Source organism: Anas acuta, chromosome W (genome assembly GCF_963932015.1).
Source record: "Anas acuta chromosome W, bAnaAcu1.1, whole genome shotgun sequence".
In the NCBI taxonomy this organism is placed as follows: Eukaryota; Metazoa; Chordata; class Aves; order Anseriformes; family Anatidae; genus Anas; species Anas acuta.
The window spans coordinates 12,650,539-12,674,757 of NC_089016.1; the positions used below are offsets into that span (position 1 = coordinate 12,650,539).

At 46.5% G+C, this 24,219-nt stretch overlaps 1 protein-coding gene across 3 annotated transcripts in view; it reads right to left on the minus strand.

The window, feature by feature from the left end:
- The window catches only part of LOC137846965 (E3 ubiquitin-protein ligase KCMF1-like), a 144,930-nt gene that overhangs the window by 63,440 nt on the left and 57,271 nt on the right, over positions 1 to 24,219 (minus strand). For all 3 annotated transcript variants that reach the window (XM_068665118.1, XM_068665117.1, XM_068665119.1), the window contains exon 2: positions 11,281 to 11,448. In XM_068665118.1, coding sequence (XP_068521219.1) covers positions 11,281 to 11,448 — 168 coding nt within the window. The remainder of the gene's footprint in view (positions 1 to 11,280; positions 11,449 to 24,219) is intronic.

Consider the following 24,219-nt stretch of genomic DNA (forward strand, 5'->3'; position numbering starts at 1 on the left):
AACTGGTGTTTAACAATAATAATTTGTTTTAGTGAAGCAAAATGAGTGAGATGTTACGTACCAGTTTCAATACTTTAGCACTTCTCAAATACTGAAGCAGCAGCTTCCCTTAAGCTGCTAACTTAGCAATTAACATGAGCCAAACCCATCATGAAAATTTAAAAAATCATTCTAAATTCTTACTAAAATCATAGAATCATTAAGGTTGGAAAAGGCCTCCAAGATCATCTGGTCCAACCGTCCCCCTACCACCAAAATTACCCACTAAACCATATGTCCCTAAGTACCACATCTACACTTTCCTTAAACGCTCCCAAGGGACGGTGACTCCACCACCTCCCTGGGCAACCCATTTCAATGCCTAACCACTCTTTCTAAGAAGAAATTTCTCCTACTTTCCAACCTGTACTTGTAGAAGCCCTTCCTGTTGTCCTTGACATCCCTGGCCAGATTCAATTCCATTTGGACTTTAGCTGTTCTAACTTCATCCCTGGGTGCTCGGACAATGTCTCTGTATTCCTCCCAGGTTACCCGCCCTTGCTTCCACTCTCTGCATGGTGTTTGAGTTTTGCCAGGAGCCCCTTGTTCATCCATACAGGCCTCCCGGCATTTTTTCCTGACTTCCTCTTTATTGAGATGCACAGCTTGGAAGAGGTGACCCTTGAATATTAACTATTTTTCTTGAGCCCCTCTTCCCTCCAGGGCCTTATCCCACAGGACTCTTCCAAGCACCTCTTTGAAGAGGCCACAGTCTGCTCTCCTGAAGTCCAGGGCTGTGAGCTTGCTTTTTACCCTGCTCCCTCCCCTCAGGATCCTGAACTACACCATCTCACGGTCACTGCAGCCAAGGTTGCCCTTGACCTTCGTATTCCAAACAAGACCCTCCTTGGAGGTGAGAATGAGGTCCAGCAGAGCCCCGCTCCTTGATGGTTGCTCTATCACTTGGAGGAGGAAGTTATCATCAACACATTCCAGGAACCTCCTGGATTGCTTATGCCCTGCTGCGTTGTCCCTCTAACAGATATCGGGGTTGTTGAAGTCCCCCGTGAGGACCAGGGCCTGTGAACGTGAAGCTGCTTCTATTTGTCTGTGGAGGGCCTCATCCGCTTGCTCTTCCTGGTCAGGTGGTCTATAGCAGACACCCACTACAATGTCACCCTTACCTGTCCTCTCTTTTAATCTTTACCCATAAACTCTCACTTGGCTCATCATCCATCCCCAGGCAGAGCTCCGTGCACTCCAGCTAGTCATTGACATAGAGGGCGACACCCACTCCTCCTCTCAACAGCCTGTCCTTCCTAAAGTGCCTGCATCCTTATATTGCAATACTCTAGTCATGGAAGCCATTCCACCAAATCTCCATGATCCCAATAAGATCGCAGCCCTGCAACCATACACACGTCTCTAACTCATCTTGTTTATTCCCCATACTGCATGCGTTAGTGTCCAGACACTTTGGAGGGGCACCCCAGCGTGTTGGGTTCCTAGAAAGCATTTGGGGGATTTTGCTATAATGTTGCCTTGTAGGCATTACCTTGTTAACTTGCAAGCGCTGGAGGTGACCCTGCTTAATTCCCATTTAATTGATTTTGTGATCCCTCCCTGTCACATCACCCAATGCCCTTTTCTCAGCAACCCTGTCAGTCACTCTTTCAGTGTATTGCTTGTTACCCTCTCCTTCCCCCGTCACTCCTAGTTTAAAGCCCTCCTTATGAGATCAGCGATCCTATTGGCAAAAATAGATGCCCTGCATCCATATGGCAAATAAGATGTCCCGCTTAGAGAGGTGCATTCCATCTATCCAAAGCAGATGATTGTCAGACAGGGTCCCATGGTCTTAGAACCCAGAACCCTGTCACTGACACCAGCTCCACAGCCAATTATTGAGCTGTCTTATCAGTGCTCCTCTTCTCACATCTTTTCCACTCACCATCAGGATTGAGGAGACCACCACCTAGGCCCCCATGCCCTTGACTACTTCCCCCAGAGTTCTGTAGTCCCTTTTGATACTGTCCAGGTTTCCCCTTGCAGTATCATTTGCACCCACGTGGAGTAAGAGCAGGGGGCAGTAGTCAGAGGGCTGGACCAGCTTCGGCAGTGACTCCACAACATCCCAGATCCAAGCCCATGGCAGGTAGCAAACTTCCCTAGTCAGTAAATCAGGCTGACACTTTCTCCTCTTCACTACCATCTGAATAGGAGAAAGGGGACTCGGCTGTCTATATTTGTTTTATGTGAATCCTATATGTAGGTGCTGTTGAAGGCAATCCCTTGTCTGTGGCAATCTGTGTGACTGGCCGTGTCCGTGTTCTGTGTGTGTCTGTGTGTCTCTGGGATACGTGCTCAGCTTTGCTACTGGTTGAACCTACAAACATGGAAGTGGCAGCCATGTCCCTCAGCTCGGGTAGAGATCCTGGGTTCCCAACCGGGCAGAATGGAGTCTTGGACTGGAAGAGGAAGCCACACTCTTAACATCCCTTAATATTAAGGGATTGTACTGGGTCTGGCTGGAATGTTAACTTTCCCGGCAGCAGCCCATACAGTGCCGTACTCTGTACTTGTAGCTGGAACAGCAGTGTTATCACACCAGTGTTGTGTCTACTGCTGAGCAGCAGTGGCACAGCATTGGGCCTTTCTCTAACCCTCCTAGGGGGTGTGGGCAAAAAAGTGAGGAGAGAAACATCACTAGGGCAGCTGACCTAAACCAATCAAAGGGATATTCCATACCATGTGATGTCACACTCAGCAATAAAAGGTGGAAACAGGAAGAAGAGGGGAGGGGTGGGCTCTCGTTGTGAAAACGTCGGCCCTCCTCTCGAACACCGGCTACGTGAGTTGAGGCCTTGCTTCAAGGACGTGGTCAATCATCGCTCATTTGGGGGAAGTAGAGAGTAAATTCTTTCCTCTGCACTTCCACATAGCCTTCATTTATTTTGTTTGTTTGTTTTCCTCCCTTTTTTTTATTTTTTCCCTTTCCCTCTCCCTTTTTCCCCTTCCCCTTTTATTTCCCTTTAGTTAAATTGTTTAGTTCATGATAATCTTTATTTAATTATTATTATTATTTCCCTTTAATTAAATTATCCTTATCTCAAACAGTGAGTTGTTCTTTGCTTTACTTCTCCCCCTCCTCATCTAAAGGAGGGGGAGTGAGAGAGCGGTTGTGGGGTTTAGCTGCCCAGCACGGTAAAACCACCATAGGGATCACCATATTACTTTGAATGAAATCCAGGAGATTAAAAATCCTTAAGCCAGTCAGGCTCCAAATCTCACAGTTGAGTTGCCAGTTTCCAGACGTGTTCTCTTATTACCACTACTTCCCTATTTATACAAGTTATATAACTATTATGAGAAATCCTGTCACACTTAAGGTCACAATAAGTTTCCCTTGAGAAAAATAGAAATAGGAACTATACACCTTTTATTTCCTCTATTTCTTTACAGCAAGGTTCTTATGAAAATGCTCACCAACACTGTGGGACCTGGTCCTTACAGTTCACACACACACAAAATCTAATTGCTGCATCAAAGATGATACTTCCTGGGTATTTAGAGATATTTGGGAGAAACTAACTTCATGGTTACCTGAATGGAATTGGCTCAAACAACTCTTTGTTGGTATTATAATAGTAATGGCAGAAGAAGGCAAAAAAAAAAGGAAAAGGAGAAATTAATGGTTGGTCAAATAAAATTGTGGACTCCTGGACTGCTTACTGCCTGCCATGTAGCTTTCCCAGCAGACATCCAGGTGGTTGAAATCCCCCATCAGGATGAGAGCTCGTGAGCACAATACTTCTGGTAGTTAAGCAAGTAGGCTTCATCAAAAGGCTCCCCTTGATTGGGCGGCCTGTAGTAGACCCAAACCACAAGGTGCCCTTTATTAGTCTGGTGCTTAATTTTTACCCACAGGCTCTCAACTTGCTTGTGGCTGCTTCTCAGCAGCAACTCTTCACAATCTAGCCACTTCTTAACACAGAGGGCAACACCCCCACCCTTCCTTCCCTGCCTATCTCTCCTGAAAACCTTGTAGCCCTCCATTCCAGTGCTCCAGCTGTGTGATTCATCCCACCACATATCCGTGGACAGCAATTAGATCATAGTTTTCTAATTGCACCATGGCTTCCAACTCCTCCTGCTTATTCCCCATGCGTTGGCGTAGAGGAACTTCAGCTGGGCTATGGGCCATATTACCTTTTTAGAGGAGTCATTCCCAATCATGGCCTCACCTGGAGCCTCTGGCAGAAAACCCCAGAAGAAACTCGAGGTCGACCTCTGGGTTTCTGGAGCTGGGGCTATCGAGGATCAGAAGCCAATTACACCCCAATTGAAAAAGAGATACTCACAGCATATGAGGGTGTTCAAGCTGCTTCAGAAGTTGTGGGTACAGAAGCACAGCTCCTCTTGGCTCCATGGCTACCTGTGTTACATTGGCTGTTCAAAGGGAAGATCCCCACTACACAACATGCGACTGATGCTATGTGGAGTAAGTGGATAGTGTTAATTACACAGTGGGCTCGAATGGGAAAACCTAATCGTGCAGGAATCCTGGAAGAGATCAAGGACTGGACGGAAGGCGGAGATTTCGGAGTGCCAACAGAAGAGGTAACTCGTGCTGAAGAAGCACCACCATACAATGAGTTGCCAGAAGACAGAAAGCAGTATGTGTTGTTCACTGATGGATCCTGCCGTGTGGTAGGGAGCCATGGGAAGTGGAAAGCTGCTGTGTGGAGTCCCACACGATGAGTTGTGGAGGCCATGGAAGGGGAAGACGAGTCGAGTCAGTATGCAGAAGTAAAAGCCATACAACTAGCCCTAGAGATTGCCGAAAGAGAAAAATGACCAGTACTGTATCTCTACACTGACTCATGGATGGTGGCAAATGCTCTGTGGGGGTGGCTGCAGCAATGGAAACAGAGCAACTGGCAGTGCAGAGGTAAACCTATCTGGGCTGCTACCCTGTGGCAAGATATTGCTGCCTGGGAGGAAAACCAGGATGTAAAAGTACGTCATGTAGATGCCCACATGCCCAAGAGTCATGCTACTGAAGAACATCAGAACAACAAAGAAGTGGATCGAGCTTTGAAAACTGAAGTGGCTCGTGTGGACCTAGACTGGGAACGTAAGGGTGAGCTGTTTGTAGCTCAATGGGCCCATGAAACATCAGGACATCTGGGGAGGGATGCCACTTACAGATGGGCTTGTGATCAAGGGGTGGACTTGACCACTGAGGCCATTACACAGGTTACCCATGAGTGTGAGACCTGTGCTGCAATCAAGAAAGCCATGAAGGTAAAATCTCCCTGGAACAGGGGGAGGTGGCTAGGGTTTCAATATGGTGAGGCCTGGCAAATTGACTATATCGGACCACTCCCACAAACACGCCAAGGCAAAAGGTACATACTCACCATGGTAGAAGGAACTTCTGGGTGGCTGGAAACGTACCCTGTAAACCATGCCACAGCCCTAAACACTATCTTGGGCCTGGAAAGACAAGTGCTGTGGCGTCATGGTACACCAGAGAGAATTGAGTCTGACAATGGGAGTCACTTCCAAAACAATCTTGTTACCTCCTGGGCCAAGAGGCATGGTATTGAGTGGGTGTACCACATCCCTTATCACCCACAAGCCTCTGGGAAGGTTGAGAGGTACAATGGACTGTTAAAGACTATGTTACGAGCATTAGGTGCTGGGACATGGAAACAATGGGACACAAATCTACCAGAAGCCACTTGGCTAGTTAACAATAGGGGGTCTGACAGCCGTCCTGGTCCTGCCGAAACAAAACCCCTACACACAGTGAAAGGAGCTAAAGTCCCCATAGTGCATGTAGGAAAGTGGATGGGGAAGGCAGTGTGGGTTGCTTCTGCCTCAGGAAAAGGCAAACCCACTCGTGGGATTGTCTTCGCCCAGGGACCAGGGTATACCTGGTGGGTAATGCAATAGAATGGGGATATCAAGTGTGTGCCTCAAGGAGATTTGACCTTGAGAGAAAACTAATCTGTGATCTAAGTTATATGTTGTAGGAAGGCGCTGCAGGATCAACGACAGGTCAACGTTGCAAGGAGCCGAGCAGTGCAACAAGGACTTGAGCTAAGCTGGTGCTGGTGTCCAGACATCCAACTCCACCTGCCCTGAGTGGCCACTTTGGCAGATGAAGACCTAATCATCAACAGTTCTTATGAACATTTTCCAAGAAAGATCTATGGAATGAAAAGATATACCTGCCTATTAATCCTGTCCTGTTAAATTCTTGTCCTGCTAAAGGACAACAAATAATGATGAGAATACTTGTATGCTAAAGTATTGGGGGATCTGAGTGTGACACAAATGTTATGGAATAAGGGGTGGAGGTTGTAATGGGTCTGGCTGGAATGTTAACTTTCCCTGCAGCAGCCCATACAGTGCTGTGCTTTGCACTTGTAGCTAGAACAGCAGTGTTATCACACCAATGTTGTGTCTGCTGCTGAGCAGTGCTGGCACAGCATCGGGACTCTCTCTAACCCTCCTAGGGGGAGGGCAAAAAGTGAGGAGAGAAACATCACCAGGGCAGCTGGCCTAAACCAACCAAAGGGATATTCCATACCATGTGATGTCACACTCACCAATAAAGGGTGGGAACAGTAACAAGAGGGGAGGGGTGGGCTCTCGTTGTGAAAACGTCAGTCCACCTCCCAAACACCGGCTACGTGTGTTGAGGCCCTGCTACAAGGACGTGGTCAAGCATTGCTCATTTGTGGGAAGTAGAGAGTAATTTCTTTCCTCTGCACTTCCACATAGCCTTCATTTGTTTTATTTGTTTTCCTCCCTTTTTTCCCTTTCCCCCTCCCTTTTCCCCTTTCCCTTTTTTTTTTTCCCTTTAGTTAAATTGTTTAGTTCATAATAGTCTTTCTTTAATTATTATTATTATTGCCCTTTAATTAAATTATCCTTATCTCAACCCGTGAGTTGTTCTTTCCTTTACTTCTTCCCCTACTCATCTAAGGAAGGGGAGTGAGAGAGCAGTTGTGGTGTTTAGCTGCCCAGCATGGTAAAACCACCACAGAAGGAAAAGCAGAGGAAAACTAATGGCCAGGCACTTCAAATAGGAATATCCGCAGTGGAAGAAGGAGGAGAAACTTCCTCCTTCTATGTAATAGACTTCTTCCAAGTTATTGTAATGACTTGTTCCAAGTCATTACAACACAGGCTTAGAGCAAGCAGTGACTTGAGAATTAGCATCATAACACAAACATATGCTATCGAAGTATCTCCTGAATTACAGTGTTACAAAGACTGATCTCAAAAATATTTGGGAAAAAAACAAGATCCTACATAAAGTGGCTCAAGATGACACTTCCCGGGTATTTAGAGACATTTGGGAGAAACTAACTTCATGGTTACCTGAATGGAATTGGCTCAAACAACTATTTGTTGGTATTATAATAGTAATGGCATTGTGTGTCTGTCATCCCCCATGACATCCAAAGAAAAATATTGTGCCCTAATGTTGGAAAAACTCAAGAGTGGGGGATGTGAAGTGGTGCAAAAAGGACAACAGGAGTAAGAAAATAAGAGGGGGGAATTGTGAGAAACAAAGGTGTTTTTTGTTGTGTGCGTTTTTGTTGTTTTTTGTTTTTTTTCAGTAGAATGTGTTTTTGCAGTGGAAAATTCCACTAACCTTGCATATTCAAAAGTGATTGTGCAGGCATGACAGTTGCATAGCAGTGGGGAGTATGTTAAGAAGCTAAGGGGAAGGTCCCACTGTCCCAAAATAAGGAGGATAGCTAAGAAAAACAGGACGAGCAGTGCAAAATCAGTAAAAACAAAAATCACAGACACTCTAGTCAAGAGAGAAGAAGGAAAAAAAAAAAGGAAAAGGAGAAATTAATGGTTGGTCAAATAAAATTGTGCATATATGGTATAGCAAGAAGCGTCGAGTAGTTTGTGAACTTGTAGTACACAGCCGATGAGGAAACGGGAGGAATCAAGCATCAGGTAATAGGGAATATAAGGCTATGATATACTTTTACTGTGCGCTCCTGCTTGCAGGACTCCCACCATTGCAATCGCGAATAAAATATCTTCACAGAAGACCCTGTCTGAAAAAAATATTGAGATTTTTCTCACAGTCAGTAGGACTAAGGAAGCAATTGTCTCCCTATACTCAGCCCTGGTATGACCATACCTTAAGTACTACGTTCAGCTTCGGGCCCCTCACTAGAAGAAGGATATTGAGTTGCTGGAATGCATTCAGAGAAGAGCAACTAACCTGGTGAAGGAACTAGAAAACAAGACACAAGGAGCATCTGAGGGAACTGGGGTTGTTTATTCTGGAGAAGAGGAGGCTGAAGGGAGACCTCATTGCTTTCTACAACTACCTGAAAGGAGGTTGTAGAGAGGAGGGTGTCTATTTTCTCAGGTGAAAAGTGATAGAATGCGAGACAACGGCCTCAAGTTCCGCCAGGGGAGGTTTAGATTGAATATTAGGAAGAATTTGTTCATGGAGAGCGTGGTCAAGCACTGGAACAGGCTGCCCAGACAAGCAGTGGAGTCACCATCCCTGGAGGTCTTTAAGAGATGTATGGATGTAGCACTTCTGGACATGGCTTAGTTCTGGACTTGATGATCTTAAGGGTTTTTTCCAACCTAAATGATACTATGATTCTAAGATGTTTTATAGATGCACAGATTGTTCGCAAGATTGGTTGGAACAACTTAAGAAGTTAAATGACTTTCAGTAAGTTTTCCCATTGTATTACTTTCAAACTTTTAGCATTTAATGTTAACTTATGGCTCCACAGCATGCATACATCAATCCTCTTTTTCCTATGGAACACATACATAACATTTACGATGTTGCCATTTAACCCCATATGCAATATACAAGAATAACTGTCACCAGGGGTCAAGTTTAAGCCATGCACCTCAAATAGTGAACAAAACATTGAATTAATATATACTGGTACACACACAATTTTATCTCATGAATAAGTAAAAATAAAGAAAGTGAAGCCTAAGAAGAAATATGGTTCTCGAACGTATTGAGGCGCACCTGGGGGACAAAGCAGTCATTGGTCCCAGCCAGCATGGGTTTGTGAAGGGTAGGTCCTGCCTAACTAACCTGATTTCCTTTTATGATAAGATCACCCGTATGGTGGACCAAGGGAAACCAGCTGATGTGATTTTTTTGGACTTCAGCAAGGCTTTTGACACGGTTTCCCATAGGATCCTACTGGACAAAATGTCCACCATACAGCTAAATAAAAACATCATACGATGGGTGAGCAATTGGCTAACAGGCAGGGCCCAAAGGGTTATGGTGAATGGCGCTGCGTCAGGCTGGCGGGCGGTCACTAGTGGGGTCCCTCAAGGCTCCATTTTAGGGCCGGTACTTTTCAATATTTTTATAAACGATCTGGATGTAGGAATAGAAGGTATTTTGAGCAAGTTTGCTGATGACACCAAACTTGGAGGAGTTGTGGACTCTGTTGAGGGTGGAAAGGCCTTGCAGAGGGATCTGGATAGGTTGGAGAGCTGGGCGATCGCCAACCGCATGAAGTTCAATAAGAGCAAGTGCCGGGTCCTGCACCTGGGACAGGGAAACCCTGGCTGCACGTACAGACTGGGCGATGAGACGCTGGAGAGCAGCCTAGAAGAGAGGGATCTGGGGGTCGTGGTAGACAGCAAGTTGAATATGAGCCGGCAGTGTGCCCTGGCAGCCAGGAGGGCCAACCGTGTCCTGGGGTGCATCAAGCACGGCATCGCTAGTAGGTCGAGGGAGGTGATTGTCCCGCTCTACTCTGCGCTGGTCCGGCCTCACCTCGAGTACTGTGTGCAGTTCTGGGCAGCACAGTATAAAAAGGACATGAAACTGTTGGAGAGTGTCCAGAGGAGGGCTACGAAGATGGTGAAAGGCCTGGAGGGGAAGACGTACGAGGAACGGCTGAGGGCACTGGGCCTGTTCAGCCTGGAGAAGAGGAGGCTGAGGGGAGACCTCATCGCAGTCTACAACTTCCTCGTAAGGGGGTGTCGAGAGGCAGGAGACCTTTTCTCCATTAACACCAGCGACAGGACCCGCGGGAACGGGGTTAAGCTGAGGCAGGGGAAGTTTAGGCTTGACATCAGGAGGGGGTTCTTTACAGAGAGAGTGGTTGCACACTGGAACAGGCTCCCCAGGGAAGTGGTCACTGCACCGAGCCTGACTGAATTTAAGAAGAGATTGGACTGTGCACTTAGTCACATGGTCTGAACTTGGGTAGACCTGTGCGGTGTCAAGAGTTGGACTTGATGATCCTTAAGGGTCCCTTCCAACTCAGGATATTCTATGATTCTATGATTCTATGAAATATCTAGAAATATTTTCAAAAGTATATTTGCGTATCATTCAAAAATTTCTTTCCAAACTGTGAATTCTCAGAGCATAGATTTCCAAGTCATTACAACACAGGCTTAGAGCAAGCAGTGACTTGAGAATTACACATGAATGAGAGACTTCTCTGCTCAAAGGGAGTTCTAAGAAAGTAGCCGTATATCGGTATATTCAGCTGTTCTGAGCTTTAAATCCTTAAAGCAAGTAGCATAATGTATACATCCAGTACTTTTCTTTTTAAACCTTTTTTTTTTTTAAGTGAAAAAGAAAATAAGACTAAAAGAGCTGAAAACTTGAATAATATGATTCGAATCACTAAAAACAGTTTTTGTTAAAACAGTAGTCTTGTGGAGGCTTAAAACAGGTATAACAAGAAATAAGCGTCCAATGTCAACAGCATCTTAACACAAACATATGCTATGGAAGTATCTCCTGAATTACAGTGTTGGTGTTATAGGGGATACAACAGCAATTAAGAGGACTACTTGCTAGCCCTTGCCACTATTCTTCCACATTCAGTACAGCCTACAACCCCTGCTACGTCCCCAGATACAACCAGAAAAGAACATATTCTCTAAACTCTCACCACTATTTCTCTCCACCATGGCACTTTCTGGTACAGCATACTGGGGGGTGTGTGCATGTAGATGTTAAACCTTTTGAATTTGAAGTTAATTTAGAAGTAATCATTTTATAAGATAAATGTAACAGTCCAATAATTTGATGTCTGCCAAAACACCTAACCCAAAAGAATAAACCAGATTTCACGTACTAGAACCAAAGAGAAAGCAAGATTTTAACTTAAAGAGATAGAAACTTACTATAATTTTTAGCATGTTATTTGGGGAAAAAAAAAATAAAATGTTCCTAAGCAATGAAACAAATATACATGTTTATAACTATGGCAAACAGTTCCAATATTAACTATTACTTACCAAAATCTACCCTTGTTAGTATGCACTGCATGGGATGGTCAGTTGTATGCCTCGTTGTTGTTGCACCACTTTCATAACAAGTTGCACACAAATCGTAATCATAGCAAATTAAACACTTGTATCTGCGACCTCGAAAATTTCCTTTTAAACATGCATCACAGCTGACACCTGTGAATAAAAAAAAATACAGGAAAAAATAATTTTACATTGTTATAATGATACAGATTTGTCGCTATCATCTCCCAACAACAACAACCAAAAAGAAATTCAGCCCAAAAGCTTTTATGTAGCTGATGAAAATAAGACAGCTTTAAACATATTTTTATTTTTAAAAAGGCAACAGTCACCCAAATTGAAAGTTAAACTTAAAGTAAAATAAATTAAAAAACACAGTCAGTCACCTAAACTGATAGATGGTTAAGCTATAAATTATTTTATAATCACTTCTTCCTTGTTTGGAAGTTTGGTTCAAAACATTCTCAAGGTTAAACAGTATAGCAGTCGATCTGGAAGTTTCTACAAAAACAAGCAAACAAAAACTCCCCACAGCAGACCATCTCACAAACCACAGATAAGCACATACCACCACATAATAACATCCCTCCCAGGCTTTTGTGTTTATTTTTTATACATTCTAACATTTCAATTCTGAAGAATGCCTGCCACAACCACTCTTCACAATGCATACATATCTGTGTGGTGGTTTCGCAGCTGTAGGTAGCTCAGCACCACCAGACTGCTCTCTCACTCCTACTCCTCAAAAGAAAAGAGGGAGGAAAGATGATAAAAATAGCTCATGGGTTGAGATAAGGACAGGGAGATCACTCACCAACTGTCACAAGCAAAACAGACTCAGCATAAAGGAGATGTAATTGATAACAGACTTAGAGCTGTGAGAACTAAAAACAAACTAAAAACACCTTCCTCCCCCCATCCACCCTCTTCTTCCACCTCCCTGAGCAGCACAGGGGAATGGGGATTGTGGTCAGTCCATAACAGTTAGTCATGTGCTGCTCCTTCATGGTTAGTCTTTTCTCCTGCTCCAGCGTGGGGTCCTTCCCGCAGGACATGGTCCTTCCCAAACTTATCCTACATGGGCTTCCCAAAGACTGCAGTTCTTCAAGAACTGCTCCAATATGGGTCTGTGCCATGGGGTGCAGTCCTTCAGGAACAGACTGCTCCAATATGGGTCCCCCATGCACGGCAGTTCCTGCCGGAGCACCTGCTCCACCGTGGGCTCCTTCACAGGCTACAGAGTGGATATCTACTCCACTGTGGTACTCTATAGGCTGCAGGGGGAACAGCCCGCTCCACCATGGTCCTCTCCAATACAATCTTGGAGTTGAGATCAGGGTCTTCTATTTTGAAGTAAACATGAAAATTAAGATGTACGCAAGTTACATTGCATCAGCTCTTCAGCTTCTTCCTTTTGGGAGGTTCAATCTTTGCACTACAAATCAGTCACACTGCCTGTGTCAGCAAAAGGCTTCGTAACTTCTAAAGGTTTTGCAATTTTCTCTATACTGTTTCAGCTCTCTATTGTCTCTTCCCACTGACTGGAAGAGGAGAAACAACCCCCATTTTTAAAAAGGGAAAAAAGGAAGACCTGGGGAACTACAGGCCAGTCAGTCTCACCTCTGTGCCCAGCAAGACCATGGAGCAGATCCTCCTGGAAACTATGATACAACACATGGAAAATAAAAAGGTGATTTGTGACAGCCAACATGGCTTCACTAAGGGCAGATCATGCCTGACAAATCTGGTGGCCTTCTATGATGGGATTACAGCATTGGCAGATAAGGGAAGAGCAACTGCCATCATCTACTTGGATTGTGCAAAGCATGTGACGCTGTCCCACACAACATCATTGTCTCTAAATTGGAGAGACATGGATTTGAAGGACGGACCACTTGGTGGGTAAGGAATTGGGTGGATGTTCTCACTCAAAGAGTTGCTGTCAATAGGTCAATGTCCAGGTGGAGATCAGTAACGAGTGGTGTTCCTCAGGGGTCAGCAATGGGACCGGCGCTGTTTAACATCTTTGTTGGTGACGTGGACAGTGAGAATGAATGCACCCTCAAGCAGGTTTGCCGATGACACCAAGCTGTGTGGTACGGTCGACATACTGAAAGGAAAGGATACCATCATAGAAGGACTTTGACAGGCTTAAGAAGTGGGTCTGTTCAAACCTCATGAAGTTCAACAAGGCCAAGTACAAGATCCTGCTGGGGCAATCATAAACACAAATACAAGCTGGGCAGAAAATGGATTGAAAGCAGCCCCAATGAAAGGACCTGAGGGTCTTGGTTGATGAGAAGCTCAACATGAGCCAGCAATGTGTGCTTGCAGCCCAGAAAGCCAACTGTATCCTAGGCTGCATCAAAAGAAGCATGGCCAGCAGGTCAAGGGAGGTGATTCTCCCCCTCTACTCTGCTCTTGTGCGACCCCACCTGGACCACTGCATCCAGCTCTGGGGCCCCCAGCACAAGAAGGACATGGACATATTAGAACAAGTCCAGAGGAGGGCCACAAGGCTTTAAAGTAAAAGAGGATAAGTTTAGATTAGATATAAGGAAGAAATTCTTTACTCTGAGGGTGGCAAGGCACTGTAACAGGTTTCCCAGAGAATTAGTAGATGCCCCATCCCTGGAGGTGCTCAAGGTCAGGTTGGATGGGGCTTTGAGCAACCTGATCTAGTGGAAGGTGCCCCTGTCCATGGCAGAGGGTTGGTCTAGATGACCATAGAATATGCCGAGTTGGAAGGGACCCATAAGAATCATTGAGTCCAACTCCTGGCTCCACACAGGTCTATCCAAAAATTCAGACCATATGACTAAGAGCACAGTCCAAATGCTTCTTAAACTCCGACAGGCTTGGTGCCGTGACTACTTCCCTGAGGAGCCTGTTCCAGTGCGTGACAACCCTTTCAGTGAAGAATCTCTTCCTGATATCCAGCCTGAACCTCCCCTGTTGCAGCTTGACTCCATTCCCTTGGGTCCTATCACTGGTCACCAGAGAGAATAGATTGGAGCCTGCCCCTCCGCTCCCCCTTGCGAGGAAGTTGTAGACCGCAACGAGGTCTCCCCCTAGCCTCCTCTTTTCCAGCCTGAACAGGCCAAGTGACCTCAGCTGCTCCTCGTACATCTTCCTCTCTAGGCCCTTCACCTTCTTAGTAGCCCTCCTCTGGACACTCTCAAATAGTTTTACGTCCTTTTTGTACTGTGGTGCCCAGAACTGCACACAGTACTCGAGGTGAGGCCGCACCAGTGCAGAGTAGAGCGGGACAATCACTTCCCTTGCCCGACTAGAAATGCTGAGCTTGATGCACCCCAGGATACGGTTGGCCCTCCTGGCTGCCAGGACACGCTGCTGGCTCATATTCAGCTTGCTATCAACCAATTGTCTGAAAAAAAAATATATATATTGAGATATTTCTCACAGGGGGATGATCACCTCCCTGGTCCTGCTGGCTACACTATTCCTGATACAAGCCAGGATGCCGTTGGCCTTCTTGGCCACCTGGGCACACTGCTGGCTCATGTTCAAGCAAGCATCAACCAACACCCGCAGATCCTTTTCCTCTGCACAGCTCTCCAGCCACTCTGCCCCAATCCTGAAGCGTTAAATGGGATTCTTGTGGCCAAAGTGCAGGACTCGGCACTTAGCCATGTTGAACCTCATCCCATTGGCCTCTGCTCATCAATCCAACCTGAGCAGGCCCCTCTGCAGGGCCTTCCTATCCCCTGGGAGATCGACACTTCCCCCCCAACTTGGTGTTGTCTGCAAACTTACTGAGGGTGCGCTCAATTTCCTCATCCAAACCATCAATAAAAATATTAAGGGGGCCTTAATGATGGGCCCCAACATTGACCCCTGGGGAGCACCACTCATGACCGATGAAATCAACTGCCCTAGGGGTGGAAACACAGCCCTACCATTTGCCATGGACTGATCCAGACTGCACTTGAACAGGGGGAAGCTCCTGAACACCTGCAGTATGTTGATGACATCATTGTGTGGGGCAACACAACAGAAGAAGTTTTTGAGAAAGGGAAGAAAATAGCCCAAATCCTTCTGAAGGCTGGCTTTGCCATAAAACAAAGTAAGGTCAAAGGACCTGCACGAAAGATCCAGTTTTAGGAATAAAATGCCAAGATGGACGTAGTCAGATCCCAATGGCTGTGATCAGTAAAGTAACAGCTGTGTCTCCACCAACTAGCAAAAAAGGAAACACAAACTTTTTTAGGCGTCATGGTTTTTTTGAGAATGCACAATCCAAATTACAATCTGATTTCTCTTTCAAGTGACCCAGAAGAACCATTTCAGATGGGTCCCTGTACAACAACAAGCCTTTGAACAAATTAAACAGTAGCCCTTGGGCCAGTATGGGCAGGACAAAATGTAAAAAAAAAAAAGTGCTCTACACTGCAGCCAAGGAGAATGGCCCTAGCCAGAGACTCTGGCAGAAAGAGCCAGAGGAGACTTGAGGGTGACCCCTAGGGTTTTGGAGACAGGGATGCAGAGGATCCAAGGCCTGCTATACCTCAATTGAGAGATACTGGCAGTATATGAAGGAGTTCAAGCTGCTTCGGAAGTGGTTAGTACTGAAGCACAGCTCCTCTTGGCACCCCGACTGACGGTGCTGGGCTGGATGTTCAAAGGAAGGGTCCCCTCTACACATCATGCAACTGATGTTACAGAGGAAGTGGGTTGCACTGATCACACAACAGGCTCAAATTGGAAACCCCAGGGGCGACCTTATTGCACTCTACAGGTACCTGAAAGGAGGCTGTAGCGAGGTGGGGATTGGTCTATTCTCCCACGTGCCTGGTGACAGGACGAGGAAGAATGGGCTAAAGTTGCACCAGGGGAGGTTTAGGTTGGATATTAGGAAGAACTTCTTTACCGAAAGGGTTGTTAGGCATTGGAATAGGCTGCCCAGGGAGGTGGTGGAGTCACCATCCCTGGAGGTCTTTAAAAGATGTTTAGAGCTTAGTGATATGGTTTAGTGGAGGACTTGTTAGTGTTAGGTCAGAGGTTAGACTAGGTGATCTTGGAGGTCTCTTCCAACCTAGATGATTCTGTGATTCTGTGAACTTTGTACGCGATCGTAGACCATCCAGAGGGCAGGGACTTTGAAATATCACCAGAGGAGAAGATGCATGCTGAAGAGGCCCCACTGTATAAATAAACTACCAGAATATGAGAAGTAGTATGACCTGCTCACTGATGGGTCCTGTCGTATTGTGGAAAAGAATCAGAGGTGGAAGGCTGCTGTATGGAGTCCCACAAGACAAGTTGCAGAAGCTGCTGAAGGAGAAGGTGAATTGATCCAATTTGCAGAAGTGAAGGCCAGAGTCAGGCCACTGAAGAACATCAAAAAACAACCAGCAGGTGGATCAGGCTGCTAGAATTGAAGTGGCTCAGGTGGATCTGGACTGGAAACCTAAGTGTGAGTTTTTTATAGCTCAGTGGGCCCATGACACCTCAGGCCATCAAGGAAGAGATGTTCTGTCAAGTATTGGGGCAATGCAACCAGAACTGGCTTCAGCCTACAACAAAGCACTACCACCTAACACCTCTAATGCCTATAAGGATCATTATGACAGAGGGAGCCCAAAGTCATGGACTAAATAAGCACAACAGGCATTTTAAAGGGATGTTCTATGGACTAAGGGAATGATATCTGTGTACATCCAAGGACGGAAAGGGTGGGGGCAATTAATGAGGACATATTGGGATGTGTAAGACCTGAGATAGCATAGAATATGGGGTGGATATTGTCCTGGTTTCAGCCGGGATAGAGTTATTTTTCTTCGTAGTGGATGTTATGGTTCTGTCTTTTGGATTTAGGATGACAATAATGTTGATAACACACCAATGTTTTAGTTGGTGCTGAACATTGCTTACACTAAGTCAAGGACTTTTCTGCTTCTTAAACTTCCCTGCCAGAGAGGAGGCTGGGGGTGCACAAGAAGCTGTGAGGGGGCAGAACCACAACAGCTGACCCGAACTGGCCAAAGGGATATTCCACATGACATGCTCAACAATAAAACTCGGGGGAGCTGGGGGGGGGGGGGGGAGGGGGCTGCCGCTGCTCGGGCACCAGCTGGACATTGGTCAGCAGGTGGCAAGCAACTGCACCGTTCATCACTTGCTTTGTATATTCTTTTATTATTATAATTATTAATATTTCCCCTTCCTTTTCTGTCCTATTAAACTGTCTTTATCTCAAACCCCAAGTTTTACCTTTTTGTGGTTCTCTCCCCCACCCCACTGTGGGTCGGGGGAGTGAGCAAATGGCTCAAATGTTCCCAGGGGGTCAGGGGGGTTGTGGTGCCAACTAAGGAGTACCTAAATAATAAGTCGAAGGCATGCTCAAGTGCCTGCTGCTCTGGGGTGAGGCTGTTCCATCTCTAACTCCTAGTCCTGCTGCATCCCTTTTTGCAAAACGAATATTATGTAAATATATTTGCATATAAATATATACTTTTATAAAATTTATAAACTGTTCTTTGCTAAAATATTATAAAATAATTAAATGTGAACAGAAAGTAATTAAATAAGAGAAAGAAAAAACAAAACAAAACAAAACAAAAAAACAGATTTGGGTCATGCCACTAGAGAAGTCTGCTGAACAAGCCCTAAAATGTTTGGGATGGAAAGGAAAGTTTAAGAGAATGGGGTGTACCAAAAGAACCGGAAGGAGAACTGGAGACACAAATAAGTTTGAGCATGCACAAAGTCTATGGGTCCCTCCAAGGAGGCTACTACTTGAGGGGCATCCATGTAACCCCTGCTCCAGGCAAAGATACCAGTCCTGTGAGCTGAAACAAGAGGCCCCCATGCCCAAGATGCAAACCGCCAGGATGACCATGCTGGATTACTAGGGCAGTTTACAGGCTTTACGCTGTGCTGCAAGACACAGGCAACACTATCCACTAAAATGGATATCTAGAACAAAATGCCAATTTCAAAAGAACATGCAATGTAGTGATCCTAACTGTAGGACTCTTGTACATCAAGGAGTTACTGATCCACATAACAGTTAGCCTGAGTAGGCCCAGGCCTGTGTTGTGCTGCACATATCCCTTGGCTGTGGGGAAAACTTAGCCAGCTCATTGTAACAGAGGACCCTGCAGAAAGCTCCCACTTGGTACCAGCATTTAGAATCATAGAATATTGTCCTGGTTTCAGTTAGAATTAATTTTCTTCCTAGTAGCTGGTGGAATGCTGTGTTTTGGCTTAGGATGAGAAGAGTGCTGATAACACCCCGATGCTTTAATTGTTGCAGAGCAGTGCTTATACCAAGCCAAGGACATCTCAGCCTTTTGCTCTGTCCTGCCAACAGGCAGGCTGGGGGTGCAGTAAGAGCTGGGAGGGGACAGACCCAGGACAGGTGACCCAAACTAGCCAAAGGGGTATTCCATACCATCTGACGTCATGCTAAACAATATATAGGGGTGGCTAGCCGGGGGGAGGAGGCCGGACTGCTCAGGGTTAGGCTGGGCATCGGTCAGCGAGTGGTGAGCAATTGCATTGTGCATCACTTGTTTGTACATATTATTATTATTTTCCTATTATCACCATTGTATCATTATTATTATTATTGTTATTATTATTTTTGTTATTATTATTTTCCTGTCTTATTAAACTGTCTTTATCTCAACTCACGGGCTTCACTTTCCATTTCTCTCCCCCGTCCCAGAGAGGGAGGGGGGAGGGTGAGCGAACGGCTGCGTGGTGTTTAGCTGCCGGCCGGGTTAAACCACGACAGTCTTTTTGGCGCCCAACGTGGGGCCCGAAAGGTTGAGATAACGGCAGATCTGACCAGAGTGTATTAAACTAAAATTGGTGTAAGGATTAGACCTGCTTAATAGTCACTTGTCATGATGCTGATTGCTTTAATCTCAACTCTGCTGCGCCTGTTTTCCAAATTGAGTATTATAGTACATTATTTTCCGTATTTGCTCTCTGTACTGTTGTTTATCCTCTCCGGGCCCTGGTTTCAGATCATTATGGTACTGAGTGTTATAGCAATGGCTTATGAGACAATAAGATATCTGGTCATGACTCTAACTTGGTATTTATACTCAGTAACATCGTGGACTCTGTACTTTGGAAACAGTATCTTGGGAACTATTAGCAATTATACCTATTGTTTTTCTCCATTAGGGAGTCAATCTGTGGAGGGGAAAGGGGAAGATATTTTTTCTTACTTGATTACTCTCCCTTTCTCCTTCACCACCCCTGTATCCTCCTGGATCACTCTGCCTTCCTCCTTCACCACCCTCTTATCCCCTGAGCTTGTACAAATAGCTCTCCAAGATATTGAATATTATTGGGATACTCAGAACACCATAGTCTTGTTGTTCTGCCTCATGAATGCACTTCAGGTTCTGCTTAAAGTTAAACAACTACTTAGGAAGCTCATCCGGAGATCTGCCCGGAGGCAGTATAGTTGTGGGTGGCAGGGAGTATGGGTGGATATGGGCAGGCATCTAGAGCAGTTGGCACCCCCAGTGTGTTGGAAATTCACCCCTGAACAATGGCAAAATCCTCAAAAACTGGCAGAATGCTTGAAAAAAAGGTGTCATGATTCTGGCAGTTCCAAAGTAACACAAATCATTGTAACGTGCTGGGGCCTGGCTCATGCCTATCGAGCTGCCATTGATACTGCTATCAACTTAGTGACAGACCCTGCGGCCACTCCAAGCCCTGTGACAGATCCAACGGCCACTGTGACCCCTACGGTGGACTCTGCAGCCGCTCCAGATCCGGTTCCTGCAGCCACTCCAGTTCCAGCTCCTGCAGCCGCTCCAGTCCCAGCTCCTGCAGCCGCTCCAGTCCCAGTTCCTGCAGTTGCTCCAGTTCCAGCTCCTGCCGCTACTCCAGTCCCAGCTCCTGCAGCCGCTCCAGCTCCAGCTCCTGCAGCCGCTCCAGTTCCAGCTCCTGCAGCCGCTCCAGTCCCAGTTCCTGCAGTTGCTCCAGTTCCAGCTCCTGCAGCCGCTCCAGTCCCAGCTCCTGCAGCAGCTCCAGTCCCAGCTCCTGCAGCCGCTCCAGCTCCTGCAGCCGCTCCAGCTCCTGTGGCCGTGTCAGAGAAACGAGCTGTAGCAGTGCAAGTTGACCCTGCAGAGGGTATTCCAACCTCTGTGGCAGACCCTGTAACAAAGTCAGAGAAACGAGCAGTAGCAGTGCAAGCTGCCCCTGTAGAGAAGGTGAAAAAATGGTATAGAGATTCAGGTCGTTTAGAACGCAGAGAGTCTTCTGCCAAATCTAGGTATAGAGATGACGAAGATGATGACGACGCTGGGCCATCAAGGATTCAGGAGGAGGAAGATGAGGATGCCGAAAAAGCAACAGTAACTACCCGAAGCCTAAACGAGCGCGAGCTACGAGATGTGCGAAAAGATTTTGGTCGCTGTATAGGTGAGCAGCTTGTCACCTGGCTGCTCCGGTGCTGGGACTCTGGAGCCAATTGTGTGGAATTAGACGGCAGGGAAGCCAAGCGACTGGGATCCCTTGCTAGAGACGCAGGCATTGACAAAGCAATTGCAGATGGAGCACAATCCACCAGCCTCTGGAGGCGTCTCCTCTCAGCTGTGAGGGAAAGGTATCCCTTCAAGGAAGAACTTTTATGTCTACCAGGCAAGTGGACCACTATGGAGAAGGGAATCCAGTACCTGAGGGAATTAGCCGTACGGGAAGTGATTTATGAGGATCCAGACCTCAGACAAACATCCAAAGACCCAGATGAAGTCAGGTGTACACGACCCATGTGGCGGAAGTTTGTACAGAGTGCACCATCATCATATGCCAGCTCATTGGCAATAATGGCCTGGAAAGAGGATGAGGAACCCACAGTGGATGAAGTGGCTAAACAACTCCGGCAGTACGAAGAAAGTCTCTCTTCTTCCTTACAGGCCTGCGTCTCAGCTGTGGAGAAACTTTCTGAAGAGTTCCACCAACTTAAAGAGAATCTATCTTCCTCTCCACCTGAACCAACCAGTGTCCTATGACCGAAAGAGAACACCTGGGAGAAAACACTTTCTGAAAAGTTTCACAAACTTGAAGAGAGATTATTCTCCTCTGTACCTGTACAAAGCAGTGTCTCAGCTGTCAGGGGTAGGCGTTCACCCACACAAGGAAGACGATACGGTGGGTACTCACCCCGTGCCACCCTGTGGTTTTACTTACGAGACCATGGAGAGGACATGAGAAAATGGGATGGAAAATCTACCACAACCCTAGAGGCATGGGTACGTGAGTTGCAAAAGAAAACAATTGGGAAAAAGGGATTCTCTGAAAAGTTTGCTGCTCCAACTTCCAGCAGACAGTCCTTCAAACGCAGAAACGAAGAAGATTCTGACCAGGATTAGGGGGGCCCTGCCTCCAGCCAGGGGGAGGAAAGGGACAATCGAGTTTATTGGACTGTGTGGATTCGATGGCCTGGCACATCACGCGCACAGAAGTATAAGGCTTTAGAAGACACCGGTGCACAATGTACTATAATGCCATCGAGCTATAAAGGACCAGAGCCCATCTGTATTTGTGGAGTGACAGGGGGATCTCAGCAGTTGACTGTATTGGAGGCTGAAGTGAGTCTGACTGGGAATGAGTGGGAAAAACACCGCATTGTGACTGGCCCGGATGCTCCATGTATCCTTGGCATAGACTATCTTAGAAGAGGATATTGCAAGGACCCAAAAGGGTTACGGTGGGCTTTTGGTATAGCTGCCTTAGAAACAGAGGGCATTAAACAATTATCTACCTTGCCTGGTCTCTCAGAGGACCCCTCTGTTGTGGGGTTGCTGAGGGTCGAAGAACAGCAAGTGCCAATCGCTACCACAACTGTGCACCGGGGGCAATATCGCACTAACCGAGACTCCCTGATTCCCATCCATAAGCTAATTCGTCAATTGGAGAGCCAAGGAGTGATCAGCAAGACTCATTCACCTTTCAATAGTCCCATATGGCCAGTGCGAAAGTCTAATGGTGAGTGGAGACTAACAGTGGACTATCGTGGCCTGAACGAAGTCACGCCACCACTGAGCGCTGCAGTGCCGGACATGCTGGAACTTCAGTATGAACTTGAATCGAAGGCAGCCAAGTGGTACGCCACAATTGATATCGCTAATGCATTTTTCTCCATCCCTCTAGCAGCAGAGTGCAGGCCACAATTTGCCTTCACTTGGAGGGGAGTCCAATATACTTGGAATAGGCTGCCCCAGGGGTGGAAACACAGCCCTACCATTTGCCATGGACTGATCCAGTCTGCGCTAGAGCAGGAGGAAGCTCCTGAACATCTGCAGTTCATCGATGACATTATTGTGTGGGGTGACACAGCAGAGGAAGTTTTCGAGAAAGGGAAGAAAATAGTCCAAATCCTTCTGAAAGCCGGTTTTGCCATAAAACAAAATGAAGTCAAAGGACCTGCACGAGAGATCCAGTTTTTAGGAATAAAATGGCAAGATGGACGTCGTCAAATCCCAATGGATGTGATCAACAAAATAACAGCTATGTCTCCACCAACTAACAAAAAAGAAACACAGACTTTCCTAGGTGTTGTGGGGTTTTGGAGAATGCACATTCCAAATTACAGTCTGATTGTAAACCCGCTCTACCAAGTAACCCGTAAGAAGAATGAGTTTGAATGGGGCCCTGAACAACGACAAGCCTTTGAACAAATCAAGCAGGAAATAGTCCATGCAGTAGCTCTTGGGCCAGTTCGAACAGGACCAGATGTAAAGAATGTGCTCTACACTGCAGCCGGGGAGAACGGCCCCACCTGGAGCCTCTGGCAGAAAGAACCTGGGGAAACTCGAGGTCGGCCCCTGGGGTTTTGGAGTCGGGGATACAGAGGATCTGAGGCCCGCTATACTCCAACTGAAAAGGAGATATTGGCAGCATATGAAGGAGTTCGATCTGCTTCGGAGGTGGTCGGTACTGAAGCGCAGCTCCTCCTAGCACCCCGATTGCCGGTACTAGGCTGGATGTTCAAGGGAAGGGTCCCCTCTACGCATCATGCAACTGATGCTACATGGAGCAAGTGGGTTGCACTGATTACTCAGCGGGCTCGAATAGGAAACCCCAGTCGCCCAGGAATATTGGAAGTGATCATAGACTGGCCAGAAGGCAAATACTTTGGGATATCATCAGAGGAGGAGGTGGGTCGTGCTGAAGAAGCCCCACTGTACAACCAGTTGCCAGAGAATGAAAAGAAAAATGCCCTGTTCACTGATGGGTTCTGTCGTATTGTGGGGAAGCATCGGAGATGGAAGGCTGCTGTATGGAGTCCTACGCGACGAGTTGCAGAAGCTGCTGAGGGAGAAGGTGAATCGAGTCAGTTTGCAGAAGTGAAAGCCATTCAGCTGGCTTTAAGACATTGCTGAACGAGAAAAATGGCCAGTTCTCTATCTCTACACCGATTCATGAATGGTAGCAAATGCCCTGTGGGGATGGTTACAGCAATGGAAGCAAAACAACTGGCAGCGTAGGGGCAAACCCATCTGGACTGCTGCATTGTGGCAAGATATTGCTGCTCGGGTAGAGAACCTGGCTGTGAAAGTACGCCACGTAGATGCTCATGTGCCCAAGAATCGGGCTACTGAAGAACATCAAAACAACCAGCAGGTGGATCAGGCTGCTAAGATTGAAGTAGCTCAGGTGGACCTGGATTGGCAGCATAAAGGTGAATTATTTATAGCCCGATGGGCCCATGACACCTCAGGCCATCAAGGTAGAGATGCAACATACAGATGGGCTCGTGATCGAGGGGTGGACCTGACCATGGACGCTATAGCACAGGTTATTCATGACTGTGAAACATGTGCTGCAATCAAGCAAGCCAAACGGTCAAAGCCTCTTTGGTATGGAGGACGATGGCTGAAATATAAATATGGAGAGGCCTGGCAGATTGACTACATCACACTCCCTCAA